The sequence below is a fragment of the Falco peregrinus genome, chromosome 2 (genome assembly GCF_023634155.1).
Source record: "Falco peregrinus isolate bFalPer1 chromosome 2, bFalPer1.pri, whole genome shotgun sequence".
NCBI lineage: Eukaryota > Metazoa > Chordata > Aves > Falconiformes > Falconidae > Falco > Falco peregrinus.
The window spans coordinates 90000770-90027395 of NC_073722.1; the positions used below are offsets into that span (position 1 = coordinate 90000770).

Genomic DNA, 26626 nt, shown 5'->3' on the forward strand with positions numbered 1-26626 from the left:
TCTCGTCCAAGATTTTTAACACTATTCTAGTGGCAAACATCACCCCTTGGCCAGTACATACATCATGGAGACCAGAATAATCACACACAACCACTTATACAGCAGAACATAGATGCTTAGCACTCAGCATACTCTTAAAAATAAAGTTACTAAAAGCCTCCAAAGAGGTTCTCACCTTCAGTTCCTGGATAGCCGCCTCAATAAAGCAAGCCTCTGGGGTGTGTTTTTCTTCCTCATACTGTTTTAGTAATGCTGCTTTCTCCTCCAGAATCACCAGCTGCAAGACCTGCTCCCTGGATGCCAGAAGCAGCTTTGAATACTGACTGTGCTGGTCATCTGAACAGGAGGAGCACCAAATCATTAATATCCACATGTAGAGGCACCAGTGTGGACTGTTGTTTCTTCTGAAGTTTTGTTACTGCTCAATTTTCTAAGTTAATCCACCCCAGGGCAGACAATACTTAGCAAGAATTTGATACAGACTCTGGGTATTACCAGTGTTATCACCGATGACACAAGCTGGTACCACATACCTGCTCCGCTACACACATGTACCTGTACCCCACACAGCAGGTTTATCTGCCACTTTCAACCTGCCACTTTACCACCCACAGTTGCTACATACTAAAAAAAAAAAATATACTTTTTTTTTAAAAAATCAAGCCTAAATTTCTATGCTGTGGAAGCATCACCTTTGAGAAGGCTTGAGTGGTGAAAACTTCCTGAAACAACGCAGTCTGCAGCTTCTTCTTCTCTACATACTAAAAAATACTGCAGCTGGAAAGTTCTGCAAAAGCGACCTCTGTTTTGGCTCAGACTAGTCCATAAGCCCGTATGTATTAAAAATCTATACAAAACATTATTATTGGATTTTTACAAGAAGCACAACAGAAACAGTAAGCTGAAGCATTGCAAGTTTAGCAAAAGGTGGTAGTCTCTGTTACTAGAGACCTTATCTTAACTATGAACAGCAACTACAGCATCACATACTAGTACAGTACCTGTATTTCCTGCTCCCCAAGGGTCCAACCATGTCTACAGAACACCAAGTTAATGCAGAATACCCTGGGTTTAGAATGATCTCAAATCGTATATTTGTTTGTTTTATGAAAGGATTTAAAGTCCTTTTCTTTCAAATACTGAGAAACATGTAAGCACACACCCTGCATGCTGGATACCCATCATGCGTTAGGAGACTTTTTTACAGAGAGCTTAAATGCACGCAGCATTTCACAAATGCAACTGCAAAATGAAGTGAGCCAAGACAGCCTACTAAACAGCAATGTTAAGTAAAATTATTTCTTGAGTCACAAAATTTTTTGTGATACTAACAGATAAGATGATGATGGGTTAGTCACATTACTTGACTGGAGAAAACTGAAGAAGTGAGGCAACAGATGTTTGGAATAGGTTTGCAGTAATTTTGATTATTTTCAGATATCATTCACAGATTTTAGCTGATAAGCGAAGATGATTAAAACCTTGTTGAAGATTACATCCCTGAAATAGTTTAGACACAGAGACAGTTATTTTTGCTAAGTTGTATAATGAGGAGCCAGGAGGAAAAAAAAGTTATGGACACCAAGAGGCCAACAAAAGCAGCAAGAGTCACACCAATGACCGTTATGATACAAAACACACATCAAACTAATGCTAATGACTGAGAAGGCAGGAGTCTGCAGTACAGTAACATGAAAGGAAACAGCATGCAAGTTAAAGCCTTAGAAAAAACAAAGTGTGGGTAGAAAGCCTATTATTAATCTCTGGTCATTTTCAGCTGCTAAACTCCATGTTTTGTAGTTTGGTTTATTTTAAGATGACAGCATGGCATTGCCATGGTAAACCCCCTCTACACAAGTCCTAGTCGTGGTTAGGAGCAGGATGCCAACCACCAGTACCCAAATACACTCACCTCTGATGTAAACAGGCTGCACCACATTCATCCACTGAGATTTGGGCAGCGCTATCAGAACACCTTTCTCTCTTCTCATAAGTTGCATCGTAATGGTATCACCAATTGCATATTGACGTGTTTCCATTGCAACAACACTGTAACATAACAAGGTTAGTAGCGCAAAAAAAATAATTTCAAAAAGATATATAATTTAATAAATATCAAGTCTCACCTCTTGAGATCCTTCTTGTGAACAGAGCCATAACAAATGGGACATTTACTCCAGGTCTTTTCACTCAAGGAGAGATAGTGAAGGATACACGCCCAACAAAAGATATGCCCACAGCGGGTGATCTTTGCTGCGGTCGGTGGGTACAGACATATTGGGCAAGAGGGTACTTCATGGCTACAAATTCGCTGAAATGGCACATGAGAAGAACAGCACAGGTTTTAGACCTGGAAATCAGTTCCTGTGCTACAGAAGCAGCCACCTGTAAGATCTACTCTAACATATTAATCTTCCAGCTGTTAAGGTTCTGCTTCTTTACCAAGAAACTAAGTACACTGTATACTAAGTAACACCTTCAGGCTGCACATGGAATAACCTTCAAAGCCACCCATCTGGTATTTCTACCCTAATGACATTAGAAAAGTGACTCTTCACACGTTTCCCCTCATATATTCATCATCTCTAAGAGCTAGCAGCACCTTCATCATCCGAATTCAGACACTGAGAAGACAGCACATCAGCTCTGTCGCCTCATTTACCCAAGCAGACTTGGGCAGCCCTATTTAACTGCAAGACTGAACTTACCTATTTCCATGAACATGCTAGTTTAGTCAGACACTTTGTTAGCATCTGTGCGTTGCAGAGACATAACTGCCAACCAAGCACCCAGATTTTTCACCTCTCTTGCAGCGTCAGGTAACAGTAAGCCTACCTCCTCCTCTCCACCTACACCATATACCAAGGCAAGTCTTGGCAGACAATAAGTTTCTACTTGAGGCAACCCAAAGTTCTGACCACAATTCTCAAGAGATTTTCAATTTTGTTGCTAGGCAAGACAGGCCACCTATGCACAGAATAATTCTTCAGAATTCTACACTCTAGTCCTCTTCCATGGACTCATGCCCAAGTGTTCTGTTAATATCTCGATCACAAGGACTCTGTCTACAGAATGTCAGATACTATTTTTGATGAGCTCCCATCTGCGAAAGCAAGAAGAAGCTGCTAATTTTCCTAATAGATTTTAGCACTTCTCTTTTCCTGTCATGAAAGTATTTCATAATATATTCCATGACAGATCTTTCCCAGTATTGTGGGAGTGACAGAAGAGGCCTCAACTCAAAAACAGCTGAGTTTTATGTAACATCACAGAGATAAAGAGGCAGTTAAAGACAGGTTGAGCTTCTTAGTAAGAAGAAAAAAAAAAAAATCTAGCCCATCACAACTGACCACTTGCTCCACAAAGTCCCAGTTGACCAAGGTATCTGGATCAGCAAAGTGGACTGTGTAGTCCTGTTCTTCAGAGACAACAAACTGGCAGCTGGGGAAAGGCAAAGAGACAGATGATCCACTCAGTTGCTTCTAAAAATTCTTTGAGAACTATCCTATAGGATTCTCTGAGCTTCTTCTTTGTCCAGCAGAAAACTGCTAGACGCTGTCAGTAACTTTTACCAACAAAAACTGAAAGAGTTCAATTCACAACCAGATTTCCAGAACACAGGTGTGTCTAATTTGACTTAGACACAACACCACATACTAACTACAGAATGAGCCAGGCAGAGTGGTCTTCCAGAAACATGTAAGAAACAGCCAGCTCCATCGGGGATCTATTAAAAAACAGGGAATCCACAAGTAGGAAAAAAAATGGTCACAAAAACTAGAACTACTGGGGCTCCTGCAAATAGGCTTCACTACAATAAGCCACAAAACAATAGGGAAAAATCAGAAGTATTAATGCTGAAAATAGTTATTATCTTTAACATGATCTGATACAGGAAGTCCTGAACACACTTCAAATTCCGGTGAAAGTGACCATTATTTCCAGTCAAAAGTAATTCTGCTGCTGGATTACTATGCTGATCATCCTTTGGGTTATACTACATACTAGGGGCCTGTGAAATAATCAGCAGTTTAACAACTAACAACCATACAAGTAATTGCTTCTAGGACTTACAAATTCAGATTAGCTTTCATCCAGCAACTGCTACACCTACCATCTCAACACACTATTTTTTGTAAAAAACTACTGTCTTCCATAAGGGAACTACCTACGTCTTCCCAAATGGAGTGTCACATTCTAAAAGTGATGCTAAAAAATTAGAGCAGAAGACTAATTTGTTTGTATCTAAAGGACTCACTCCATCAGATACCTTGTAAATAGGTAAAGGCAACAACTTGATCTATTTTTATTCAAGTGTAGTCATTACCGCTCAAAACACTACGCAGAGGTAAGTTCACCCTGGAAAAGTCAATACAAGTTGTCAAGGTCAAACACAATTCCCTGGCTGATCATCCCTTATAGCTGCCTCTGTAGACGTTTAAGAGCCCTGCTGATCTTCCACTCACTTGGCCTGTAGAAAGAGCTCCTTGTTGAAAGGCTTATGTCCCCACTTGTTCCTTTTCCCCCAGTTGCCATGTCCATTCCCATCAAAATGGCCTGCTTGGCCACGGGGTTCAAAAGTGAAGTTCAGTAAGTGGTTCAGGTTAATCTTCTTGGGACCAGAGAATTGGGCAGGGCTGAACTCTGCCCGCTGAGCCTCTGCTACCTAAGAGACAACAACATTTGTTAGAACTTGCTAGAATTTCCTGCAAAAGCATCAGTACAAGTTGATAGCCAGGCCCCATCAGTAATTACATACAGAACATGAAGCATCCACTCACTCACCTTCTCCCATTCCAGTTCTGCAAATCAAGCAGTGCAGCATTAGAAGTGCATGAGAACTTGGAAGTTAGAACTGAGTGGTCTTACCCCACACTGATCGCAAGGAGGAGCATAAACACAACCTACGTAAGGACAAGTAAAAGCTAGAAAAACCTAGCAGTCAAGGTTAACAACAGAAGAAAGTTGTTCAGATCCTGACGATACTCTTTTAGATGGCCAGTAATATAAGTCTGATTACTATTTGCACAGGTTGTACTTGTTTTGCTTAGTTTTCACACAATGAAGTCCATCCTTAGTAACTTTGCAGACACCAAGATGGGCTGGAGTGCTGAACTGCTTCAGGGTAGGTAGGCTCTACAGAGGGATCTGGACAGGCTGGATCAATGGGCTGAAGCCAACTGTACGAGGTTCAACAAGGAAAAGTGCCAGGTCCCACACTTGAGTCACAACAACCCCATGCAATGCTACAGGCTCAGAGAAGAGCAGCTGGAAAGCCGCCTGGATGAAAAGGACCTGGGGCTGCTGGCTGACAGCTGGCTGCGTGAGCCAACAGCATGCCCAGGTGGCCAACCGCATCCTGGCTTGTATCCAAAAGTGTGGCCAGCAGGACAAGGGAGGTGACCATCCCCCTGTACTTGGCACTGGTGATGCCACACATCAAATACTGTGTTCAATTTTGGGCCCCTCACTACAAGACACTGAGGTGCTGGAGCGCGTCCAGAGAAGGGCAATGAAGCTGGCCAAGAGTCTGGAGCACAACCGTTATGAGGGGCAGCTGAGGGAACTGGGGTTGTTCAGCCTGGAGAAAAGGAGGCTCCGGGGGGCACGTTATCACTCTCTACAACTACCTGAAAGGAGGCTGTAATGAGGTGTCGGTCTCTTCTCCCTAGCAACAAGCAACAGGACAAGAGGAAATGGCCTAAAGTTGTGCCAGGGGAGGTCAAGATCGGATATTATGAAAAATTTCTTCACTGAAAGGATTGTTAAGCATTGGAACAGGCTGCCCAGGGAGGTGCTGGAGTCACCATCCCTGGAGGTGTTTAGAAGACAGTAGATGTGGTAACTGGGGACACGGTTTAGTGCTGGACTTGGCACTGCTAGGTTAACAGTTGGGCTTGATGATTTCAAAGGTCTTTTCCAAGCTAAATGATTCTAATCACCTCAAACTTAAAAGCTAGAAATTGTATCACTAGGTATTTTCATGAAGGACCTCTGTTTCATGAGATATGTACACAGCCTATCTAGGTAGCCACTCCTCAGAAGGTATTTTTTATTGCAAGTCTCTCAAGAGCAGAGAGCGCTCCTCTTCTGTTGTTGCCAAGTTGTTCTGCTCGCACTCACTCTGGCATCTCAACGATGCTTCCTCCCTTCCCAGCCCAGCAGCTGAACACTGAAGACCTATCTAGGCAGGTCAGAGTGATCCTCTCGTCCCAAGAAAGAAGGCCTCGGAGGCATGGCATTAAAATTCTCACCTCATCTCGTCTTCCACCATTACAAGAGCTAAAAAGTTTGCCACTTCCGCCGCTACCTCCCCTTTGAGGGGGCATCTTATTAAAAGCTTTGCTTTTCTGTGAATTGGAGCGACGGGACTGACTGGAAAAGTTCTCATTTTTTGAATATGAAGTTTCTTTTTTACGATTGTAACGCTGTTTGGATCCACTCGCATTCTTTCCATCTGAAAGAAGAAGAAACATGAATCAGATCGGCAGCCTCACCGTCGTCCACATTTATTGCACCTCCGCTAGCTTTGCCTCAAGAGACATGCTCACCTCGGCCACTGCCTTGGGCGCTGGTTAAAAGGCTGGTGTTTATCAGGACATTAAAACCCCCAACAACCCAGACCATTTTGTTTCTACCACTGCCCAAAGAACTGGTCAATGAGTCTGAGAAGGATGTATTTGCTGTGCTTTATCTTGTATTAGAACGGTTGAATTTTCTTTAGCCAGATTGGGAGTTGCCATCACCAGACGTTAGCGTGTTGCCTGGTACAGTAAGTGATAAACACCAACACCACACCTTCATGACCTATTACAGACGTTGGCAATGACTAGTTCATTCTTCCCTTCCATTTTCTGAAAAGACACGGTTTATCATATCTTGTTCCCTTATACAAATATACTGCTGCCTGCACTTGCCTTAAGTCCCCCACTTTGCAAGACCCCATTGCCTGTTTTCACTCAGTTCTGCTGCCTGTGCTCAAAAGACCCCAACAGAACTAATCCTGTCTTAAAAATACCCTTTTTTTTTTTTTTCACAAGGCCAACAAATGCCGATCGATCTTGAAGCAGAACCCAATGCTTTGGGCTTGCAGGGCATGTACCTAATACCTAAGTACTAAGTCCACCAACCTATCCAACAAGAATTGTTTGCCCAAAAGAACACTGGGCACACGACCGACCCTAACACAGGACACAGTGTTGAAGCACAAAGCACAATACTGCAGGAATAAAGCTCGCAAGAGCAGAAATATCAGTCAGGCTCTTGAGAGGGGTTTCCTGTGTCTGAAGAGCTGCTTTGTTACACTGCTAGAACAAAAAATTAATACTATGAGGGTATTTCTAATAGTCTTAACACAAGATTGCCCCAAGGACACAATAGACTGCTTACCTGTCACTTAACCTGGTGTTTCCACCAGTTGTCCTAGCTTTTATTTGTAGAAGTAGTATATTGATAAGCTTGGACGCAGAACTCTACAGGCCCAGCAAGATGTCTACCCACACCAGCCAGGCCCAAAGTCACTCTGGATACTCAGTAAGCATTACACAAACAGCAACGCCTCATACAATACCTAGATCCATTTTATAAAAGCCTACTGGTTTCCCTCTTCCCACTTTGTAGCGCTCCCCACCCCTTAATATACATCTTACGTGGTAGGCAAACACACCACTGCGATTCAGGATCATGTTTCTCATATGTTACCAGTGCCTCCAGTCTTCCCTTTCCCTGGCACCACTTCCAATCGACTCGAGCATTTAAAACAGCTGGAATGGGATCATTCACACAAACTCTCATGGTTTTGTTATTTTTAGTTTTCCCTTCCACCTCCACCCAAAAACAGGGGGGCAGCAGACTGGAAGATCTGTGTGTTATAGTACATTACTGAGGATATGGCTTCTTAAGAGTAAGTTCAGTAACAAGAGTGACTTGACTGCTTTTCATGGTGGTCTGCTGCTTCTTGCCCATGGCAGACTTCAGTCTCTGTCTGCAACTACAGCTATAAAAGGACACTATTGTTACTTCCACATGATGTGTCAGAGCTATTCTGCAGACAAACTTCATCACCAGAACTGGTCGTTTACTCTGCTATTGAAAAGGCTGATCCTTTAATTCTGAATTAAACCAACATCTATAGGAATCACAGATGTGTAACTAAAACACATATTTGCATAGCTTGCAGTGCTGTAATGCATGTCAGCCTAAAAAGACGAGTTGAGTGTTATCAGAAAAAAAACACACCGGAAGCTGCCAAGTACTGAGGGTGTGACCAAGTCTGGCTGAATGATTATTTAGATAGACCTTTTTGGAGAGTGTTTATAGAAAAGAGGCTATAATCAACACCATTGAGTCTCTGGTAAAAAAGTCAGTCATTTTGAAGAGGTCTGGACTACTACTTCAGTTATTCAGAAGCAGAGCTTGTCAGTTTAGAGCTCAACCACCCTCTTAAATCTACAATTTCAGTTAGTGTGCTAGAGGGGTACATGCCTATTGTGTCAGTATCAATATCATCAATCAATGCAGTTTCTCTGCAATCATCAACTGGGGAAAAGAAACAACTCATAAGGAGAAGTTCAGTCTGAAGTGGGTCTTTACAAGGCCCAGGAATGAGGAACAGCTCGCACCTACAGCTGACAGAAGAATTTCCTACCACTTATAGTTTTAATCAAGTTAGTCACCATCAAATGTGTCAGTCAGCCGGTTTACACACATTCCTGTCATACTACAGGTCCTTTCAAACCAACTCCTAAAGCCTCTGGGAGGCACTATACTGACTCGTACATTCTATAGGGAAGTTCTCTCCACCTGTGCCTTTTTTAGGAAGGACCTTACACGACAGTCTAAAAATGCTTCGAACCTGATTTTACGGATTGCAAGCTCCCCCTCCCACCCTCCAAATAATTACCCTCATGAGGATTCTGGTCCATCAGAGTAGTAATTAAATCAGTCAACAGACAACCAAGAACTTGGAATATGCATTCGTAAACGGGAACACTTTTCCCCCACCCCAAATCTAAGCAATGCTCTTCCTTCCAACCTGTCCAGCATACCACATGTCAGGGAGCTCTCTGCTTTGTATCACTCCTCCTTGCATTCCCATGAGGAGCAGGGCAGGACAGGGCTACCTGCAATCATGCTGGGAGAAAAGCAGAAGATTCTCACTGCCAAACCCTCTTATTAGCTGCCAGTTTTAAGTAGTGCAGGTTTGGATTTGGGGGCGTGTTCTATTTTTCCTTCTTTTCTTGGCAAATTAGGAATGAGCAACAGCAACAGTGCTGGTGAGGTACTTAGTCTTCGCTCAACTCCTCAGTCCTTTTGTTGTTCTCATAAGATCTAACCTATAATAAATACATCTACCCATCCATACTGCAAGAGAATGCAGACTTATAAAAAATATTATCTATATAATTTTATAAAACTAGCAACAAAGCTGTTCTTGCCTTCCAGAGCAAGCCCTGACATCTGCGGTTTCTCCTGCTGGATGCCATGTTCTGTTTGAGGACCTCTATCTCCAAAGATCCAGAGAGGAGATCGAGTTCAGCAGCTCTAGGTGACCACTTTGGTCCTGGAGCTGCAGTACTGGTTTGCTACTGCGGGGAGGACTGCATGTTCCTTCCATCTTTGTTCACCTCTCTTTTCAGCAGAGTTGTGTTGAAGCCAACCATATTGCATAAGGCGTTTGGGTGGTGGAACACACTTAGGCCACAGGGTGATTTCATGAAAACACACTGAAGCTACTGCTGCTGCTAAGGCAAACATCCCAGTGAGCAAGAGGTGACTGAGCAGTCACACACCCCAGTTAAGCAGGCTCACACTGTAATAACAAGACCCAGGAACATTCGAGTGAACTAATGTTGTTCATCAGGTCTTAAGGACCGCACAGAAACCCATCAAGTCTATCTTCCCTTAGCTCTTCATCCCATCCTAATGGGATGTGACTCCTTGTGCACTAATACAACCCAAAGAAACTTTTCTGTTGAAAACTTCCAAGTCTGATTTAGTTTCTAAGGCCAAGTTTGAAAGATAGCTGGAGTCTAACTTCAACAAGTACAAGAGCTTACAGTATTCCACTTAGCCCACTTCAAGCTGTGCTGCAAGAGAAATAGAAGACGAAGCTACCACAAGGTTTCATGAATGGCCACTTCCTCAGCTGAACTTGATTACAGCAGGTAACTCTGGAAAGCATCTAAATGGCAAGAGATCGACTGGACTTAAAATCAGTGACCATCAGCGCAAAAGTCACGTATGTAACTGAAGGTCAGCATTCTGGGGAAGGTCTGTGGTCCATAAGAATACTTGCCGTTTCAAAGGAGACAGAAAATTTTCAGAATACATCCTAAACCTTTCCTGAAATAGGAGAAATGGGGCAGACCACATCAGCTACATGTAGAATAAGGAACTCAAGAAAAAAAATCCATATAGTGACAAGCCAGTGTCTTGCATGCAACAGCTAGCAAAATATAGCCACAACTTAACACAACTGCATCCTGCATGTTCATCCTGGGTTGGGTGCCCTAATCCAACCAAGGGAATGTTCTCATTTTAGTTTTCAGTACCCTCCAGTTAAAGTATCCCCAAATACAATCTGCTCCTAATAAAAGAGATTCTAATTTTGCCAGGCCTCTTCGATACAGTGTAAAGGAGGCAACTCATTCCATATCCCTCTGGTCTCCGCTGCCGCAAAAAAAAGTGTGTTTGTTTTTTAATAAAAGTTAGTCTGTTTTAATGGAGTAGAAGAATACGGTACATCAGGATTTCTCTCCTCACTGTTCCTCTTCTACTAGCAACGTTGTTTAAAGTCTGTAAAAGGTGGAATTCCACAAAAATCACTTAATGCTTTTATTCTGGGCTGGAACAACAGGCCTTTTACTTCCTTTCTCACTACAGATACTGTTTCTTCTACATGAAGGCATATCAGCCAAAGACAGACCATCTTCACTCCTTACTGAAGGGTATTTGTGTTCTGTGAACAATCCTCCATACAGCATCACATACCACTGAAAAAGAAGATGTAGGGATTAAGGTATCTCTTGGCAAGACAGGGACAGAAACCAGTCCCCCGCAACACGAAAACCTTGTGTCCATCAGCCTTGCAGGCTGTCTCTCACAATACATGCAGTGAAGTTTACATACTTCGTTATTCCATCAGAAGCCAAAGATCTTCTTCTAAAACTCCTGTTGCATACCTAACATGTGATATCCCCTGCTTCCATTGGTCCCTTCATTAGAGGGGAGGAAAAATGAAATAAGAGATTGAAAATTAACAACAGTAGCTAGGGATAATAAGACTCTCACATCAAATCCTGCTGCTGATGCAAACAGCTTTGCAAATCAGTTTGGAGTTCTTCCAGAAATGACTGCCTAAAGAATTCTTCCTAGACAGACTTTACTAGGTTTGAACCTGAAGTCAAAATTCCACTATAATCGCACAATCACACCACAGCCTGGGGAGCCGTGGGTAAGCCACCTCCCATGTCACCCAATTCAGTCTATCCTGTGGCAGATTAGTTAATACTGGTGAACAGCAGGTAATACCTGGTTACCTGGGATCTGAGTGTATTTATAAGCCCCAAAAAAGTCAACACCTTCAAGATACTAATTTTGTTAACCCTCTGGAATACACTGCTGCTTTCTCAGAGACCTGGAGTCATACAGTTGAAACAAACCACTGAGGAGGAAGGAAATTAGTACAGCGATGGTGCTGTAGTAACCTGTTGATGCTCTCACACATACTTCTGGGACTAAACACACTAATTTTAATCACTACTGCCCTATTTCTAGGTTTTAGGAAAAAAATTGTAAGGCTGCCAGGATCACTCGCTCCCAAACAGGTCTGGAGAACTGGAGGCGGCTTAGGTCTTACCTTGAAAAGGCAGCTGACAGGAGCCACCACGGCTCCACACGAACTGCTACTGCTATGTCAGCAGCACCAGCTGTTTGCAGTGACAGAAGTAACTCTGTGGTTTAAATGCCGGATGAGCAAACAATACGTAACTAACCCTGAGCTCCTCCAAAGCAGGTTATCGAAACACAGCCAGCAAGGGGAATACGGCGCGTTGGAGCGAGGCCTTCTCAGGGAGATGTAAAAAAGTATGTTCCTGAGTTCGGGATAAAGCTCAGGGTTCTCTTTTAACAGGCACTGGCAAATGTATGTTCTTACTGTAGGAGCAGAGCTTTAGCTCTCAAGCTGATTAGGCCGGTACTAATGGAGATCAAGGCTTAAGGGAAGCTGGGAGCAGTGACCGCAGCTCAGGGAGCAGCGGCCGAGGCCGGGAGAGGATGGGAACAGCTGGGAGAGGATGGGAACAGCTGGGAGAGGATGGGAACAGCTGGGAGAGGATGGGAACAGCTGGGAGAGGATGGGAACAGCAAGCAGGACCAGGCCCCAGCATTGGAGCCCACTAAGCCCAGCTGGGCCACCAGCACCCGGCGGCGCCGCGCTCTGCTTGGCCACCAGGGCCCACGGCCCCAGGCCAGGCCCGGGGAGCGGTCGCCAACGGCCCGAAGCCCCCGGGGGTCCCGCCCCCGCCCCGGCTCTTACCGCCTTTGGGCTTAGACTCCACCGCGGCAGGCCCGGCCGAAGCGGATCGCGGCTGCTGCCCTTTGCTGCCGGCCGAGGAGCCAGGCGCACCGGAGCCGCAGGGGCTGCTCTTGTCCATGGCGGAGGCTGAGGCGGGGGTCGCGCCGGGCGGGCTCTGCAGCATCAACGGGCGCCCCGGCGGACGAGGGGCGGCCCTGAGCGGGGGGGCACGACGGGCGCTGGCGGAGCCGGCGGGGGCCCAGGCTCATGGCCCGCGGGGGCGACCGGCGGGGGCGGCGCAGCGCGGACTCGGCCTCCTTCATGGCGACATCTTCTCGCTGCTCTGCTCGAACCGGAGAAGGCCGCGGGAGGCCGGGCCGGGCCTGCGGGGGCTCCGGGCGACGAGGGAAAGAGCTGCTCACGGAGCCCCGCGGGGCCCGGCGCTGCCTGCCGCCCGAGTGGTCGGCGCCACCCAGGCACCCACCGGCTCCTCGGCGCCGCCCCGGCCCCGGCTCGGCCGCCGCTGCCCCGTAATGGCGCCGAGCCGCCCGCAGCAGTAGCCGGGACCCGGATGGAGCCGGCGCCGGGCGGGCCCGCGGGCACGACGGGACGCGTAGTCCTGGTCCGCCGCAGAGCACGCCGGGAGCTGCGGGGCCCCACCTCCGCCCCGCCCCCAGCAGCGCCCCCCCGCGGCCAGACCCGCTCACGGAGGCGGCAGCGGCACCGGGGCCCCGCGGAGCGGCCACCGGCAGCGCCCGGCGCAGGGCTCGGCCTCTGCTCGCCGCGGCGGCTCGGGCTGCGGGGCCGCACCTCCAGCAACGCAGGAGGGGCCAGAGCGACATACACCCGCAAAAAAAAAAACCAAAACCCACCCAAACAAAAAAAAACCGTCTCAGAAGAGTAACAGCGGTGTGGAACTGAAGGAACTAACCCCTGTCAGTTCCTAAGCCGGTACAAGTTGACAGTGCTAGGGGAATAACCTTGTGAACACAATGGCCTCAGAGGATGTAAAGAACCAGTATTTCCACCAATCCGGGGCAAACAACTGTGAAAGTAAAAAGGGAACTCAGTTTCCGTGATACCTTTAAACTTCTCCTTCAAAGCAATAAGGGAATAAAAAAACACAAGGCAACAGATTCTAAAGGCATTTTAATGAATCCTTAAAATAACACTGAAAGATCTTGAGCGCATCTGCTGATCTCTTTGCCATTATTTCAGGGATGAGAGCTGGAAGCCGGGAGCGCTTCCCTGGTTTCTTACAAGTAGGGCTGGAGTGCAAAAGGGCAGAGCTAACAAATAATATTTTAGGAGAAGCCTAAATTAAATAATGAAAGGCCTCATTTTAACACCTGCTTGTTGCCTGTTTAGGTCTATGATTTTTAGAATTACTGACCAAATTATGAAGATGGTTACCACCATGTTTAGATGCTTTGGATTTGAGAAAAGAAACTTTGTTAGAAAGTTAGTCATCCACATTTACAGGGAAGTATGAAACAGCACAAGCAATGCTAGAAAAACAGGACAGATAGCCATAAAATTTTTAAAGACAGAACACAACACTTATTAGCAAAGAAGCTGGCTGTGGAAAGAAAATAAATACAAGGAAGCGGTGGTGGTTTTGGCAATTTCTGGGGTGTGGTTTTTTCTGCTGTTTTACCCCTAACTACAATAAAAACATCAACCATGCCAGCAAACGCCCTGCCACTGCCCTTGAAGACTGAAGTCTGCTTCCTCGGGAAGGCTGATGGCACCAGGCTTCGTGCCATTACCACACAACTGAGTAACAAGATGGGAGTTTGAGCAACAGTTCATGGCTCTAAGCACCCTCCAGAAGAACAGTAACAGGACCCAGGCAGAAAAGGACGGAGTGACAGGTCTCATGAGTCACACAGCTGCAAAAATTCCTTCCCAAGTGCAGAGCCAGGCAGGATTATATAGCCTGTCAAGCTCCTGCAGAAGAGGCCACTAGCAATTCTACACAATCAAGTGCTGGTTTTAGAGAGCAAAGAACTTACATAGAATGAATTGTGAAAAAGGGGAAGAACTGCAAAAGCACATAAAAGGGGACTGGAGAGGTACAGGACAGCAGTCTACAGAAGAAGCCTGACTGGATTATCTCATGACCACAGAGCTTGCTTCTCTAGAACTACTTACCCACCAACATTTCTGCTTGGTTTTGGAAGTTCATATAGCATTCAGTAGGGACGACAATGTGAGCAAAACACTTATCCTTTTATGTGAGCTGCAGTGTCATGCTCCACACTGCCTTCCTGCAGAGAATGAATGGCACACTCCACGGCTCTCTTCGGACATGTCCGCATTCTTGATCACCGCCTTCCGATCGCTCATGGTTGCCTGCAGGGAGCGAAGCAGAGGGGAGCCCGGAGCTGCAGGCGCGGCCGCCCGCCGGCAGCACCCGCGGCCGTGGGGCACCGCTGCCGGCTGGCTCGGAGGCCCCGGCACAGCCCGCGCCCGGGGCCAGAGGCGCGGTACCGCCCGGGCCGGGCCGCCCGCACCGCGCTGCCGCCCGCAGGCCCCGCCGCCCGCCCGGCCCCCGCCGCCCCCTCCCTGCCGCTCCCCTCACCGTGATCAGCGAGGCAGGCGCGCGCTCCCCCTCGGCGTCAGTTTAACCGACCCGCGCGCGCCGCAACCGCCTCAGCAGCGGGCGGGCCCGTGGAAGAGCCCGGGCCCTCGCCCCTCCCTCCCCGGCTCTTACCTCCTTCGGGCTCACCCTCGCCGGCGGGGGGGCCGGGCCAGGCGGAGAGCGGCTGCTACCCTTCGCTGCCGGCCGCGCCGCACACGGCTCTCGGCCACGGCGGAGGCCGAGCACCGTTGCCCCATAACGGCGCCGCCACACCGACCACAGCAGCTGCCGAGACCCGGATGCAGCCGCCCCCCGGCGGCACCGTCGGGCAGCACCGAGCGCCCGGGCTGGCCCCGCCCCCGGCAGCGCCCCCCCGCGGCCAGGCCCGCACAGGGAGGCGGCACCGGCGGCACGGGCAGCGCCCGGCACAGGGCAACCCAGCAGGGACTAGAGCGAAAAAATAGGAAAAAAAACACACACACAAAAAAAACTAAAAAAAACCCAAAAACCTCCACACACAAAAAAACCCACACCCAACGGAAAAAAACCCAAAAATACCGACTCAGAAGAATAAGAGCACGTGGTGCAGAAGGAAGTGTCAGTACCTACGCAGCACAAGCAGTAACCAGGCAAGACTGTAGGTGGCTATAAAGCTGCCCTACTAACAAAGTAGCAGCCTCATGGGAAAAAAAAAAATAAATACAAGGCAGACTGTTTTGGTATTTTTCCTTTTTATATCCACAATGTAACATCATCTGCTATAGCATAATCCCTGCCATCGCCCTTGAAGATCAAGGTCTGTGTCCTCAGGAAGGCTGCAGTAACTAGTCAGAGGAGTCAGCGCACAGTCCTGTAACTGGATACAGGTTTCAGTGAGGGTCTGTGGTTCTAACCAGACTTGAAAAGAAGAATAGCGACTTGGCCGAGGTAGAAGTAGATGAAGTGCTTGGTCTCATGTGTCACGTAGCTGCCAAAGTTCCTTCCCACGATGCAGTGCCAAGTGGGATTGTATTTCTTGTCAAACTCCTGCAAAATAGATCACTAGAAATTAAGAATTCTTCTAAACAGGTATCCACGTTAAAGAATACTGGAATGAAATTACCTGCCTAGAGTTAACTGCTTAGCATCGGTAGCTAAATTTGCTAAAGCTTTAGGCCACAGGCTATGAACTTGCACCCAGATAGGTTGAACTTTTAACTTATTTCCATGAAAGAGGACCTCAAGAGCCAGGTCAAGATGGAAGATAAGGAAGCTACTAGTGCCAGCAGAAACCACCATCTCAGAGATAAGAGGAAAAAACCCAGATGACTCAAGGACAATTAAGAGACCCAATGAAGAACAAGACCCCAGACCCTAATACTACTTACTATTGGTCCAAACTGTCAAATGAGGGGTGGGAAAACAGGCTGTAAAGGTATAACCACCCAGGAATTTCTTTGCTTGGGGTCCCTCTGCAAAGGCACCCAGCTCAAAGGCACCCAGCTTGAGCTGTTTCTTCCACTGTACCACCCAAATTACCTTATCAGACTTTAAGCCCACAACTCTGCTATGGAATACCTAGAGCAGAGAAACTTCAGTTTGGTGACCCAGATGGGACCCTAGGCCACCACCATCATTGGATCCTCTCTTTTCCAAACATCCAGCTGCTGGCCGTGGGTGAGTTCACCCAGGATCTTTGGAGCAGGAGGCACTGAAGGATGAGCGTTTAGATTCCGTAGTGGGTTCAAGTCCCTCTCAGTATCAGGGTGGGTTCAAGTCCCTCCCCTGCTACAGCTTGCTTACGGGTGTGCAGCGCAATCAGTGTAACACACACGTAGAAGTGGGTTTGAGTCCCTGTTAGTAACTGAAAACAATGGAAAACATAAACACACCCAGCATAGAGGGGGCACCCTTAGCCAAGGTACTGGAAAACTGGAAAGATTAACGGCACAGCCAGCTTGTCAAAAAACACATAGTTACACTATGTCAGGAAGATTGGCCATTTGCAACAAGAGATGGTAGTCCAGCACAATGGTGGCCATCGCAGGGGACTTTTTAACCAGCATTAATTAGCCTTTTTGTGGTATTGCCTGGAGACAGGTCTCCAGCACAAATGGATTGCTGTTATGTGTGGGATCATCAGGCTTGGGAGCAGAAAATCCAGCCCGATGGTATGGGAGGAGGGAGACACTGTCAAAGGTAACACTTGCATTAGTGGATGCCAACACCCCAGAAGAGTCTGGTTGGCATATGGAGTGGGACAATGTATCTCACTTGCTCTCTCTTCACCGCCTACGTCTACCAGCTGCCAGACTCTCTCCTATGATTTCTAACATTTTGCCCAATACCAACACATTACAGCAAGGAGGGGTGGGTGGAGGCAAACCCCCTCCCCCAGTGTTACCCGTGTTTACTAATGAGCCCTGGAACCCCAGTGATTTAGCATTATAGGGAAGCAAAATATCAAGACTAAGGGAAGATGCCACGAGATGCACCAAACTATTTTCTAATAAATGCACTGGATATAACTCAAATTGGGGGGACACCTAGATACTTCTGAGAGAACTGTTCCAGCCAGATGAATGAGAAAAGATAATTAATAAGGATGCAGAACTAGCACAACAAGCTGGAGGACAAAGAAATCCCTGGCCAGCAAGTAATCCAAATTGGGATTATAATAATGCAGGAGATAGAACTACATGCCAAATGGCACTCCAGAATTTAGCAGAAGCCATTAGGGCATGTGGCAAGTTAGGAGTAAATTATACAAGTGCAAGAATGCAGACAGCACCTAGACAAACACCCCAGTGATAGCTTCGACAAGACTTCGTTAAAGTGTGGGGGAATAAACACACAGAAGTTTAACAACACACTAGCAATCAGTGTTTTTATGGATCAAGCAGCCCCCAAGATATGGAAATATTTCAAAGAACATATGCCAGGCTGGCAAGGGGAAACTACAGAAAAGTTAAGTGTGGTAGTATTTGTGTATGATGGGTGAGAGGAAACACAGAAACCTGAGCAAGTGAAAGAGCAAAAGAACAAGAAGCAAATTTACTGGCAGCTGCTTTAGCAAGAAACTTGCAAGTGAAAGGCAGAGGATCAGAAAGACAAAGGCCAAGCCCAGGATTTGGGCTGAGGCCGGGAAACACAGGAAGAAGCATAGGGGGAAGTTAAGGGAAAGAGTGTTATTACTGTGGGAACTTAGGGCATGTACAGCGGGAATGTCCCCTTCGACTACAAGATCTGACTAGATAAGGCAACTCCAACACGAAGAGTTAGCCTAAGAAAATAACAACTCACAATGACAGGAGGTGGGGAAACCTGAAACACTTGCGGAATTAGAAGGACTAGGTATTTCTGCTATGTGGGAAACTCAATTAGACCACCTATAGCAGGTAAAGTAGAAGGCCAAGAAGTTGAACTTTTAGTAGGCAGAGTAGCTGTGCTCTCTCTTTGAAGTTTTACCCCAAAAGGATCTGAAACTGAAGATAAGGTTCTAATACAGAGGGTCACAGGTGGAGGAGCAAAGAGTTTAACCAAGCCCCTATAACAATAGGAAACTAAAGTGTATGGGGAAGACTTGTATTAGCAGAAGAATCTTCGGCCCGTTTGCTAGGAAGAAATCTTTTACAAGCCCTATATGTAGAATTACACTTATCACCTGAAGGAATGGATCTAAATTATGGGAATGAGTGTTGTTACCAAAAGCCCAAACCCTGAAATAAAAGTACCAGAAGTGCTAAAATCTGTGCCCATGAAGATATGGAGCAAAACTGGCACTGATGTTGGATTGCTAATCTCAGCTCAACCTGTAGTCATAAATACAAAGGGAGGAGCTCCACCAATAAGACAAGGAAGAGCATACAAAAGCAGATAAACCAATACCTGCCCCAATGGATTTTAAAAGTATGTATTTCACCATATAATGCTCCCATATTCCCTGTAAAAAAGAACAGGTCGGGTGAAGGCCGAGATCCAAAAAACTGTTTTGTACAAAATTTTCAGGCAATCAATCAACATGTGGCGACTCCTCAACCAGTCGTACCTGATCCTTCCACAGTACCTTTGCAAATATCACATTGGGCAAAATATTTTACCATAACTGATTTAACTGCTGCTTCCTATAGTATACCACTTTATGGAAGTAGTTGGCCCTTATTTGACTTTACATGGAAAGGACAACTGACATGGATGCGCCTTCCCCAAGGGTTCACAAGATGTCCTACAGTTTTCTCTCAGATATTAGTAATTTAAAAGATGTAGAAGTGCCAAGTGAATCAGCTCTCGTACAATATGTAGATGATTTAGCGATAGCATGTAGAGACGAAAATGCCTGTATAATAGACACTGTACATTTGCGTACTGCTTTAGCAGAAAAGGGTCACTACGCATCTCTGTCTAAATTCCAGCTGTATTGAAAGGAAGTAAAATATTTAGGATTTATTTTCAGAGAAGGGCAATGGCTAGGAGACCTAGAAAGAGTAAATGCTGTAACAGAACCCACCCACCCACCCCCCATACAGTAACAAAGAAACAATTACGAGGATTCCTTGGAACTGTGGGATTTTGCAGACCATGGATTCCTGGATTGGGAGAAATAACAAAAACAGAGGCAATGAGGAATTAAGAGGCAGAACCCATTGCATGGGGCTGAGAGAGAGAACAAGGTTTTAAAAACATAAAAGGAGCTTTGGCATCAGTGCCTGCTCTCAGGCTCCCAAATTATACAAAACCTTTCAGTGTGTAAATACGTGAGTCCAAGAGGACAGCCAGAAGAGTGGTAACACAAAAATTAGGACACCACCACCAACCAGTTGCATATTACTCTGCTCAACTAGATTCAGCTGCAGCAGGGGCACCAGCCTGTATAAAATCTCCAACAGCAGCAGCAACAATAGTAGAAAAAAAGCCATCCCTTCATTCTGGGACACCTTGTAACAGTTTTATGTCCACAGGAGGTAGGAATACTGATAAAACAATATGCAATCCAAGCATTATTGCCACATTGAGCACACAGATACAAACTGATCCTCCTAATCAGGGAACGTAGCCTTGAAAAGATGCAATACTTTGAATCCAGCAACCCTATCTTTGCCAGATGATGGAGAAGAACATCACCGATGTGAGCAGCTGATGCACACTTCAAGTGAACTGCAAACCAGTTTTAACCAGTGTTCCTCTGCAAAACCCAGATCTAGTTCTGTCTGTATACAGTTCATCCTACTACCTGCATGGGAAACTACTAACTGGGTGTGCTGTAGTCAGGCAGAAATGAGTGATGAAAGTAAACAGGTTTCCACACAGGTGAGTGCACAAGTAGCACAGCTGGTAGCTTTGTCTTGTACAGCCCACCTGGGAAAAGGAAAGCAAGTTAACATCTACACTGACTGTTGATATGTCTCTGGATTACATCATGCAACTGGGATGTCACAGAGAGAACAAGGACTCCTCACAATCAGGAAAGAAAATATGAGCAGTTTGCTGGAACAAATCCAACTACCTAAAGAAATCGCTGTAATACACTGCCTAGCTTATAGTAGGGACACTATAGAAATCAGTAAAGGAAACTCTCTAGCTGACACTGCTGCAAAGGCTGCAGCCCAACAACCTCTGAGAGAATATATCGTTGCAATTGCAATGATAAACCAGAGCAAACAGCCAAATTCAGACCCAAAACCACACATATGAAAAGGACTGCTCAGCAGAAGAGAAGGAACAATGGGAAAATTGGGAAGAATACAAAATTACAATGGAATATGGACAATTGGAGGAAAACCAATTCTGTGAAAAAATATGTAATTACTGTGGCTAGGTGGTTTCACAATAAAGCTCACAGGGGAGCAGAGGCAGTAGCTAATCAAGTACAAAAAGTATGGCAGCACCAGGAATTTACACTGCTGCAGAAAGAATAACCAACAGCTGCCCGACCTGCCAAAAGTTGCAAGTAGGACCCCAAGCTCAGTTAGGGAGATGACCGTGGGCCTACATCCCTTTTCAAAGGCTACAAATAGATTATGCAGATATGATACTTGTCAATGGGTACAAGCGCTTGCTAGTGATAGTAAGTCAGCTGTCAGGCTGGGTAGAGGTCTTCCCAACAAGAAAGGCAAATACAGGATGGGAGATAAAAGCCTTGCTAGAAGTTATACCCAGGTATGGGGTTCCAGAATCAAGTCAGACACAGGTGGTCATTTCACAGCAACATAACTGACCAACTGCATAATCATTAGGAATAGAAAGAAACCTGCATAATCCCCATAATCCATAAGTCTTTGGGACAATGAAAGAACGAACTGAATGTTAAAAGAGAAACAAGCAAAAATATGTACACACACTGGTTTAAAATGGCCAGAAGCACTGAACTTAGCTCTATGGGATGTACTGAATGCTCCATGACAACCCATAGCGCTAACACCAGCAGAAATTATTTTTGGGAGACACTGAGCTATACCAGGAACTTACAACCCAATTAAGACCAGCCTACTGGACAGAGATGAACGGTTGACCCAATACGTCAAACCCTTTCTGAAGGTATATGAAAGTAACAGAAAGCATGCTCAATTGTATCAATCCACACCTCTGGAAATACAGGTATGTGGTGTATAACCCAGAGATAAGTTTTAATTAAGGTGTTCTCATGAAAAATCCAGATTAGAACCTAAGTGGGAAGGGCCATATACCATCTCACTAAGTTCCTATTTTGCTGTTAAAAGTTTAGGAAAAGAAAGCTGGCACACCATTCTCACATCAAACAGGTGGTAAATAGCCAACCACCTGATGAACAACTAACTCCTGGAAAAACTCTCAAATCAACTAAGAATTATGTGGGGCATCTCGCTACTCTTGATATTACTGATTCTGGTTACTGCTACAGCATGGCCAAGTATAAAAATGATGGATGATCCAGATTAGTGAAAAGTTAACAAATCCAAGAAGAAGATAGTTTTCCTAGATTATAGAGGAACAAGGTTCCCAATTCCTAAAACACCTGAAAGGATGGATCTCACTTTCTATCATGAATCAGATAAGGTTTATAATTCAGCCTCAATAGAGGTGAACAGTAGAGACAGGTCTAATTGTCTCAATAATAACAGTTGCTGCTTAAAAAAAAAAAATGCTTAATACCAGTTGTTGTGTGATGCTGGATCCTAGGTTAAGAATCAACAGGATACAAGTTACTTGTGTACAAGATACTGTTACTTCTGAAAGAGTTGACCCAGCACAAACTACTGTTTCTCTGCCCACCACCGTAAATCCTACCTCAAGTCCACTAATCAGTTACCTGAAATTGAACCATATGCAATCAAGTACATAGGACAGCAACAAGTGGTATTTACTCCCTCATGGACCCTTAGATGAGCAGGACTATTGATGCAAATTAATCATAATAAAAAAAATAAATCAAACCAATCTGTTCACCATTCTTAGATATATCCTACACAGGGTGGGCAGCATGGTTACATGGGAGAATCCTTACGCCTTCAAAGTGAAGAAAACGGGATGCAACTACTATCATAGGGACAGGACTGGGAATCTTAAGTGGTATAGATGCTAAAGTACTCCTAAATAAAGGATGACAAGTGATTTAAGCAAGTTAGGACACCCACTGTGATCCTCTCTACTAGGAGTCATTGACTAGCGCCTAATGCTATCTGAGATATTGCCTCAGTGGGAGAAAATCAATGAAGGAGACCACCAGCTGATTGTAGAAGCACTTGGAACAGTCCAGGGCAATCTTTCCAGTAGCTCTGGGCTACATCCAAGCTCAACTGCGGATGCAGTGTATAGCAGCAGCAATTGTAAGGGAAGGTAAAGACGGCACCTTACCCACAGAGGCTCGAAAAGTAGTTTGGGACAAGGCAACTGAGTTCAAAAGAGAATTTCAATCCTGGTAGTACAAGGCAAGTTTCACTCATTAAACAATTGAGTCACAGCCTTTGTCTTAACAATATATAATGCATTGGTATACACCATATACCCAAGCATTGCATAAGGATTAAATTACAATGGAACTATACGCTATCCATTAGAACAGAGTGTGGACCCAACAAAATGCAAACAAATAGCAAACTGTAGATGTTAATGCATGCCTTGTACAGGAACAGCAAGGGTTTATCTGTGGGAGTAAACACCATCAGAGCTAGACATTTGCCTTGATGCTGAAGAGTATGTTTGCCATTTTGAGGTACATCCCAACGAAACCCATGAAACAGTACTTGTATATACAGGAAATGGATGTGCTTTTATGAGAACCCTTTGTGATTTTGTATTAGCAGATGGTATTACCATAGATGCCAGAAGTCACTCAAATATGTGTCTGTAACTTCACTACAATTATGGGGTGCGATTTCAATTATTCAGCTCCCATTATGTCTTACTGAGTGTTACAATCAAATGACGTATTAACTCAAGATTTATCAACCACCCTCATGAGAGCCAATCTTACATTTGTAAAGAGATTATTACAACATGATGATATCTATCAATTACTAAAACATATACAGAATAATGAACAAAAAGCTGTAATTACTGGCCACCTTTGTGCAAAAGAAATGCATCATCATATACTCAAAATTTTGAGTGAAAAAGGATGGAGAGTATCACTGGCGGGGAACCCTCCTGGGACAGTCACCAACCACAACAGGAATTTGTAATTGCATACTGCACCTAGTAGTGGTTAAGCTTAACCTTGTTATGCCTATTACTTAAAAATATATTGTACGTTACCTCACCTCAGAACACTTTAAGAACACTGTTCAACATATTAGCAGGAAGATGCTGTTAGGGAATATTGGATTGAAACTGCCTAGAGTTAACTGCTTAGCATTAGCTGCTAAATTTGCTAAAGCCTTAGGCCACAGGCTATGAACTTGCACCCAGATAGGTTGAACTTTTAACTTATTTCCATGAAAGAGGGCTTCAAGAGCCAGGTCAAGATGGAAGATAAGGAAGCTACAAGTGCCAGCAGAAACCACCATCTCAGAGATAAGAGGAAAAAACCCAGATGACTCAAGGACAATTAAGAGACCCAATGAAGAACAAGACCCCAGACCCTAATACTACTTACTATTGGTCCAAACTGTCAAATGAGGGGTGGGAAACTCAGACTGTAAAGGTATAACCATCCAGGAATTTTGTTGTTCAGAGTCCCTCTGCAGAGGCACCCAGCTTGAGCTGTTTCTACTGCTGCACCACTCAAATCACCTTACTGGACCTTAAGCCTGAGACTCTACTATGAGATACCTAGGGTGGAAAAGCTTCTTTAACATAGCAAATCAGTATTTCCGAAGTGGAAGCAATCATTCTGCTTAGTTGTATTACTTTTTAAACAGTTCTTCCACTCAGATCTGTTTAACTTACATTGACACTCTTTGATTTCTCTATTCTCCAGAGTTGACGAGGCAGGAAATATAACCAGAACTAGATCTTTCCTATGTTCAGTATTGTTAGTCCTACATAAAGAACAACACAGAAATCACAAACAACAGATAATCTGTGCTACCAGATTTTTTTTCGGGGTTTTCTTTTTTGCTTACATCACTACATAAGGAGAGGTGTGATTACAACAGACTTGCAGAAAAGTACTTTTCCATGCAATTTCTGACCCAGCTGGACAGAACTGTGAATAGATCCTTAAGATTAAGTACAATAAAACTGAAACCAAGGACTATGAAACAGGCTTTCTCTCAGAGAGAGCTCAATAGAGCCCCTGTTTTGTACCAGCTCAACAGTCCCAGGGACAGTCAGCTGCTGCTCTCTGTTCACCTGGACAACGGGACGGGGCAGAAAAGGCTAAAGGAGAAGGTGCTGCAAGAAAAACAACTGAAGGACCTGGAAAAGCCCGCTTAAAGGGTGGGGGAAAGAACCTAAGGACACCAGCCTACAGACAAAATCCAACTTGAGTAGCTAGTGCCTCTAGAACTTGTTTCTCTAGAGCTACTCGCCCAGCAGCATTCTCCCTGCTTCATTTTTCATGTGCATAGATTTCAGGAGGACATTATGAGCAAAGATTTACCTTCTTTATGTGAGCCGCAATGTCCTTCTCGATGTTGTACTTCTCTAAGGCCTGAGTAGCACACTCCACGGCGTCCTGCTGCATCTCTTCGGACATGTCCGCATTCTTGATCACCGCCTTCCGATCGCTCATGGTTGCCTGCAGGGAGCGAAGCAGAGGGGAGCCCGGAGCTGCAGGCGCGGCCGCCCGCCGGCAGCACCCGCGGCCGTGGGGCACCGCTGCCGGCTGGCTCGGAGGCCCCGGCACAGCCCGCGCCCGGGGCCAGAGGCGCGGTACCGCCCGGGCCGGGCCGCCCGCACCGCGCTGCAGCCCCGGTGGGGCTCCCGCAGGCCCCACCGCCCGGCCCAGCAGCCCCGAGAGGGGGCGCAGCCACCCCCGAGCCCAGCCTCGACAGCCTCTCCCTGCCCCAGGGAGGCGAGCGAAGCCCGGAGCCCCCCACGGAAAAGGCTCCCGCCTGCAGCCCGCCGGAACGCGGAGCAGGGCCCTGCCGCGGGGGAGCCCAGACACCGGCCGTCCCACCTCAACCTCCCCAGCCCCTCTCGGGCGCTGCGCCACCCCAGCGTGCTTGGCCCCCACGCCGCCCCCCTCACCGCTCGGCGGGTGCCGCGGGACCGGCGCTGTGCGGAGCGGGGCGGGCGGGACGCAGATAAAAGCAAACACAACGCTCGCTCCGCCGCCGCGTCCGTTTAACCGACCCGCGCGCACCGCCGTCGCCTCCGAGCGCCCCCAGCCCCACCCTCTCCGTACTGGCCGCCAGCCATTGGCCACAGCCACCACCCCCCCAAGCGCTCATTGGCCAGGATCCGGCGCTCTCGTAGCATTTTACCGCAGCAGTTTCTTTCAGACCGGCATGCTTCGCGCCGGCACCCGTTCCCATAGCGACGGGCGGCCGCGCTGATGGAGGCCGAGGCCTGGGCTCGGCGGGAGCGAGGAGGCCTCTGGGGCGGCCCCAGGAACCCCAGAGCCCCCGCCGGGGCGAGCCCACGACAGGGTGCAGCACCCTGCTTGCCCATGTCTGGGTCACTTGCCTAGAGGCGGTACACAACCTCTGCTCGACCTTACCCTTTCTTTGCTTGTGGCTGAGCTGTCTGAACGTGACTGATTGCTGGTATCTGTACAGTGGCCTGTGACTGCAGCATGAGAGAGGCCCTTGCAGTCACGTCTCTGGTAGGCAAAGTCATCTTTCCCTACAGCTGAGGCAGACAAGATAAACCAAAAGCATATGTGATGCTTTGCAAGGCATCCTACTGCGAAGACTGTGGGGGGTGTATGTGTCAAAATTTCAACATCTGAAGTTTTGCTTAATATTGCAGATAAGAGAAAATCACGGTAAGGTCTGGTGATGGCGCTAGTCAGTCTCAACAGGGAAGGAAGATCTTGGTAAGGGAGACAAGCTCCTACTCGGGAAAGGCAGTTCCTAGTCTGATTTCTTAACAGCATGATGTAATCTCTCGTAACAAATGATTAAGTAGCTTCTTTATATCTACAAAGCTGACGGAGTTTCTGGATGATTCAAATAGTGTGATAA

General features: G+C 46.3%; 2 protein-coding genes across 5 annotated transcripts in view; both read right to left on the bottom strand.

The window, feature by feature from the left end:
• RNF10 (ring finger protein 10) overlaps positions 1 to 15393 on the bottom strand; it is a 202062-nt gene extending 186669 nt beyond the window's left edge. For 2 of the 4 annotated variants that reach the window (XM_055795833.1, XM_013295836.3), the window contains exons 1-7: positions 12539 to 13118; positions 6255 to 6457; positions 4467 to 4666; positions 3351 to 3441; positions 2127 to 2311; positions 1913 to 2049; positions 176 to 336 (exon numbers count right to left, since the gene is read on the bottom strand). In XM_055795833.1, coding sequence (XP_055651808.1) covers positions 176 to 336; positions 1913 to 2049; positions 2127 to 2311; positions 3351 to 3441; positions 4467 to 4666; positions 6255 to 6457; positions 12539 to 12701 — 1140 coding nt within the window. In that variant the 5' untranslated portion in view covers positions 12702 to 13118. Of the gene's footprint in view, positions 1 to 175; positions 337 to 1912; positions 2050 to 2126; positions 2312 to 3350; positions 3442 to 4466; positions 4667 to 6254; positions 6458 to 12538; positions 13119 to 14671; positions 15010 to 15233 lie in introns of those variants that run through there. The other 2 variants (XM_055795834.1, XM_055795835.1) reach the window with 2 other exon arrangements.
• Positions 15394 to 15815: 422 nt separating this feature from the next.
• LOC101920411 (dynein light chain 1, cytoplasmic-like) lies at positions 15816 to 25843 on the bottom strand. Its single transcript, XM_055794998.1, has 3 exons — positions 25689 to 25843; positions 25099 to 25236; positions 15816 to 16127 (listed from the first exon to the last, which is right to left on the bottom strand). Exons 2-3 carry the CDS (start codon positions 25228 to 25230, stop codon positions 15990 to 15992), a joined length of 270 nt encoding a protein of 89 aa, XP_055650973.1. The 5' UTR covers positions 25231 to 25236; positions 25689 to 25843; the 3' UTR covers positions 15816 to 15989.
• Positions 25844 to 26626: the final 783 nt, after the last annotated feature.

Excerpts from the sequence above, each read along its gene's own strand:
- LOC101920411 (XM_055794998.1), bottom strand. The coding sequence starts at position 25,230 with ATGAGCGATCGGAAGGCGGTGATCAAGAATGCGGACATGTCCGAAGAG. Across the intron at positions 16,128-25,098 it reads TTGCGGCTCACATAAAGAAG|GAGTTTGACAAGAAATACAA; the intron begins GTAAATCTTTGC and ends TCTATTTTGCAG.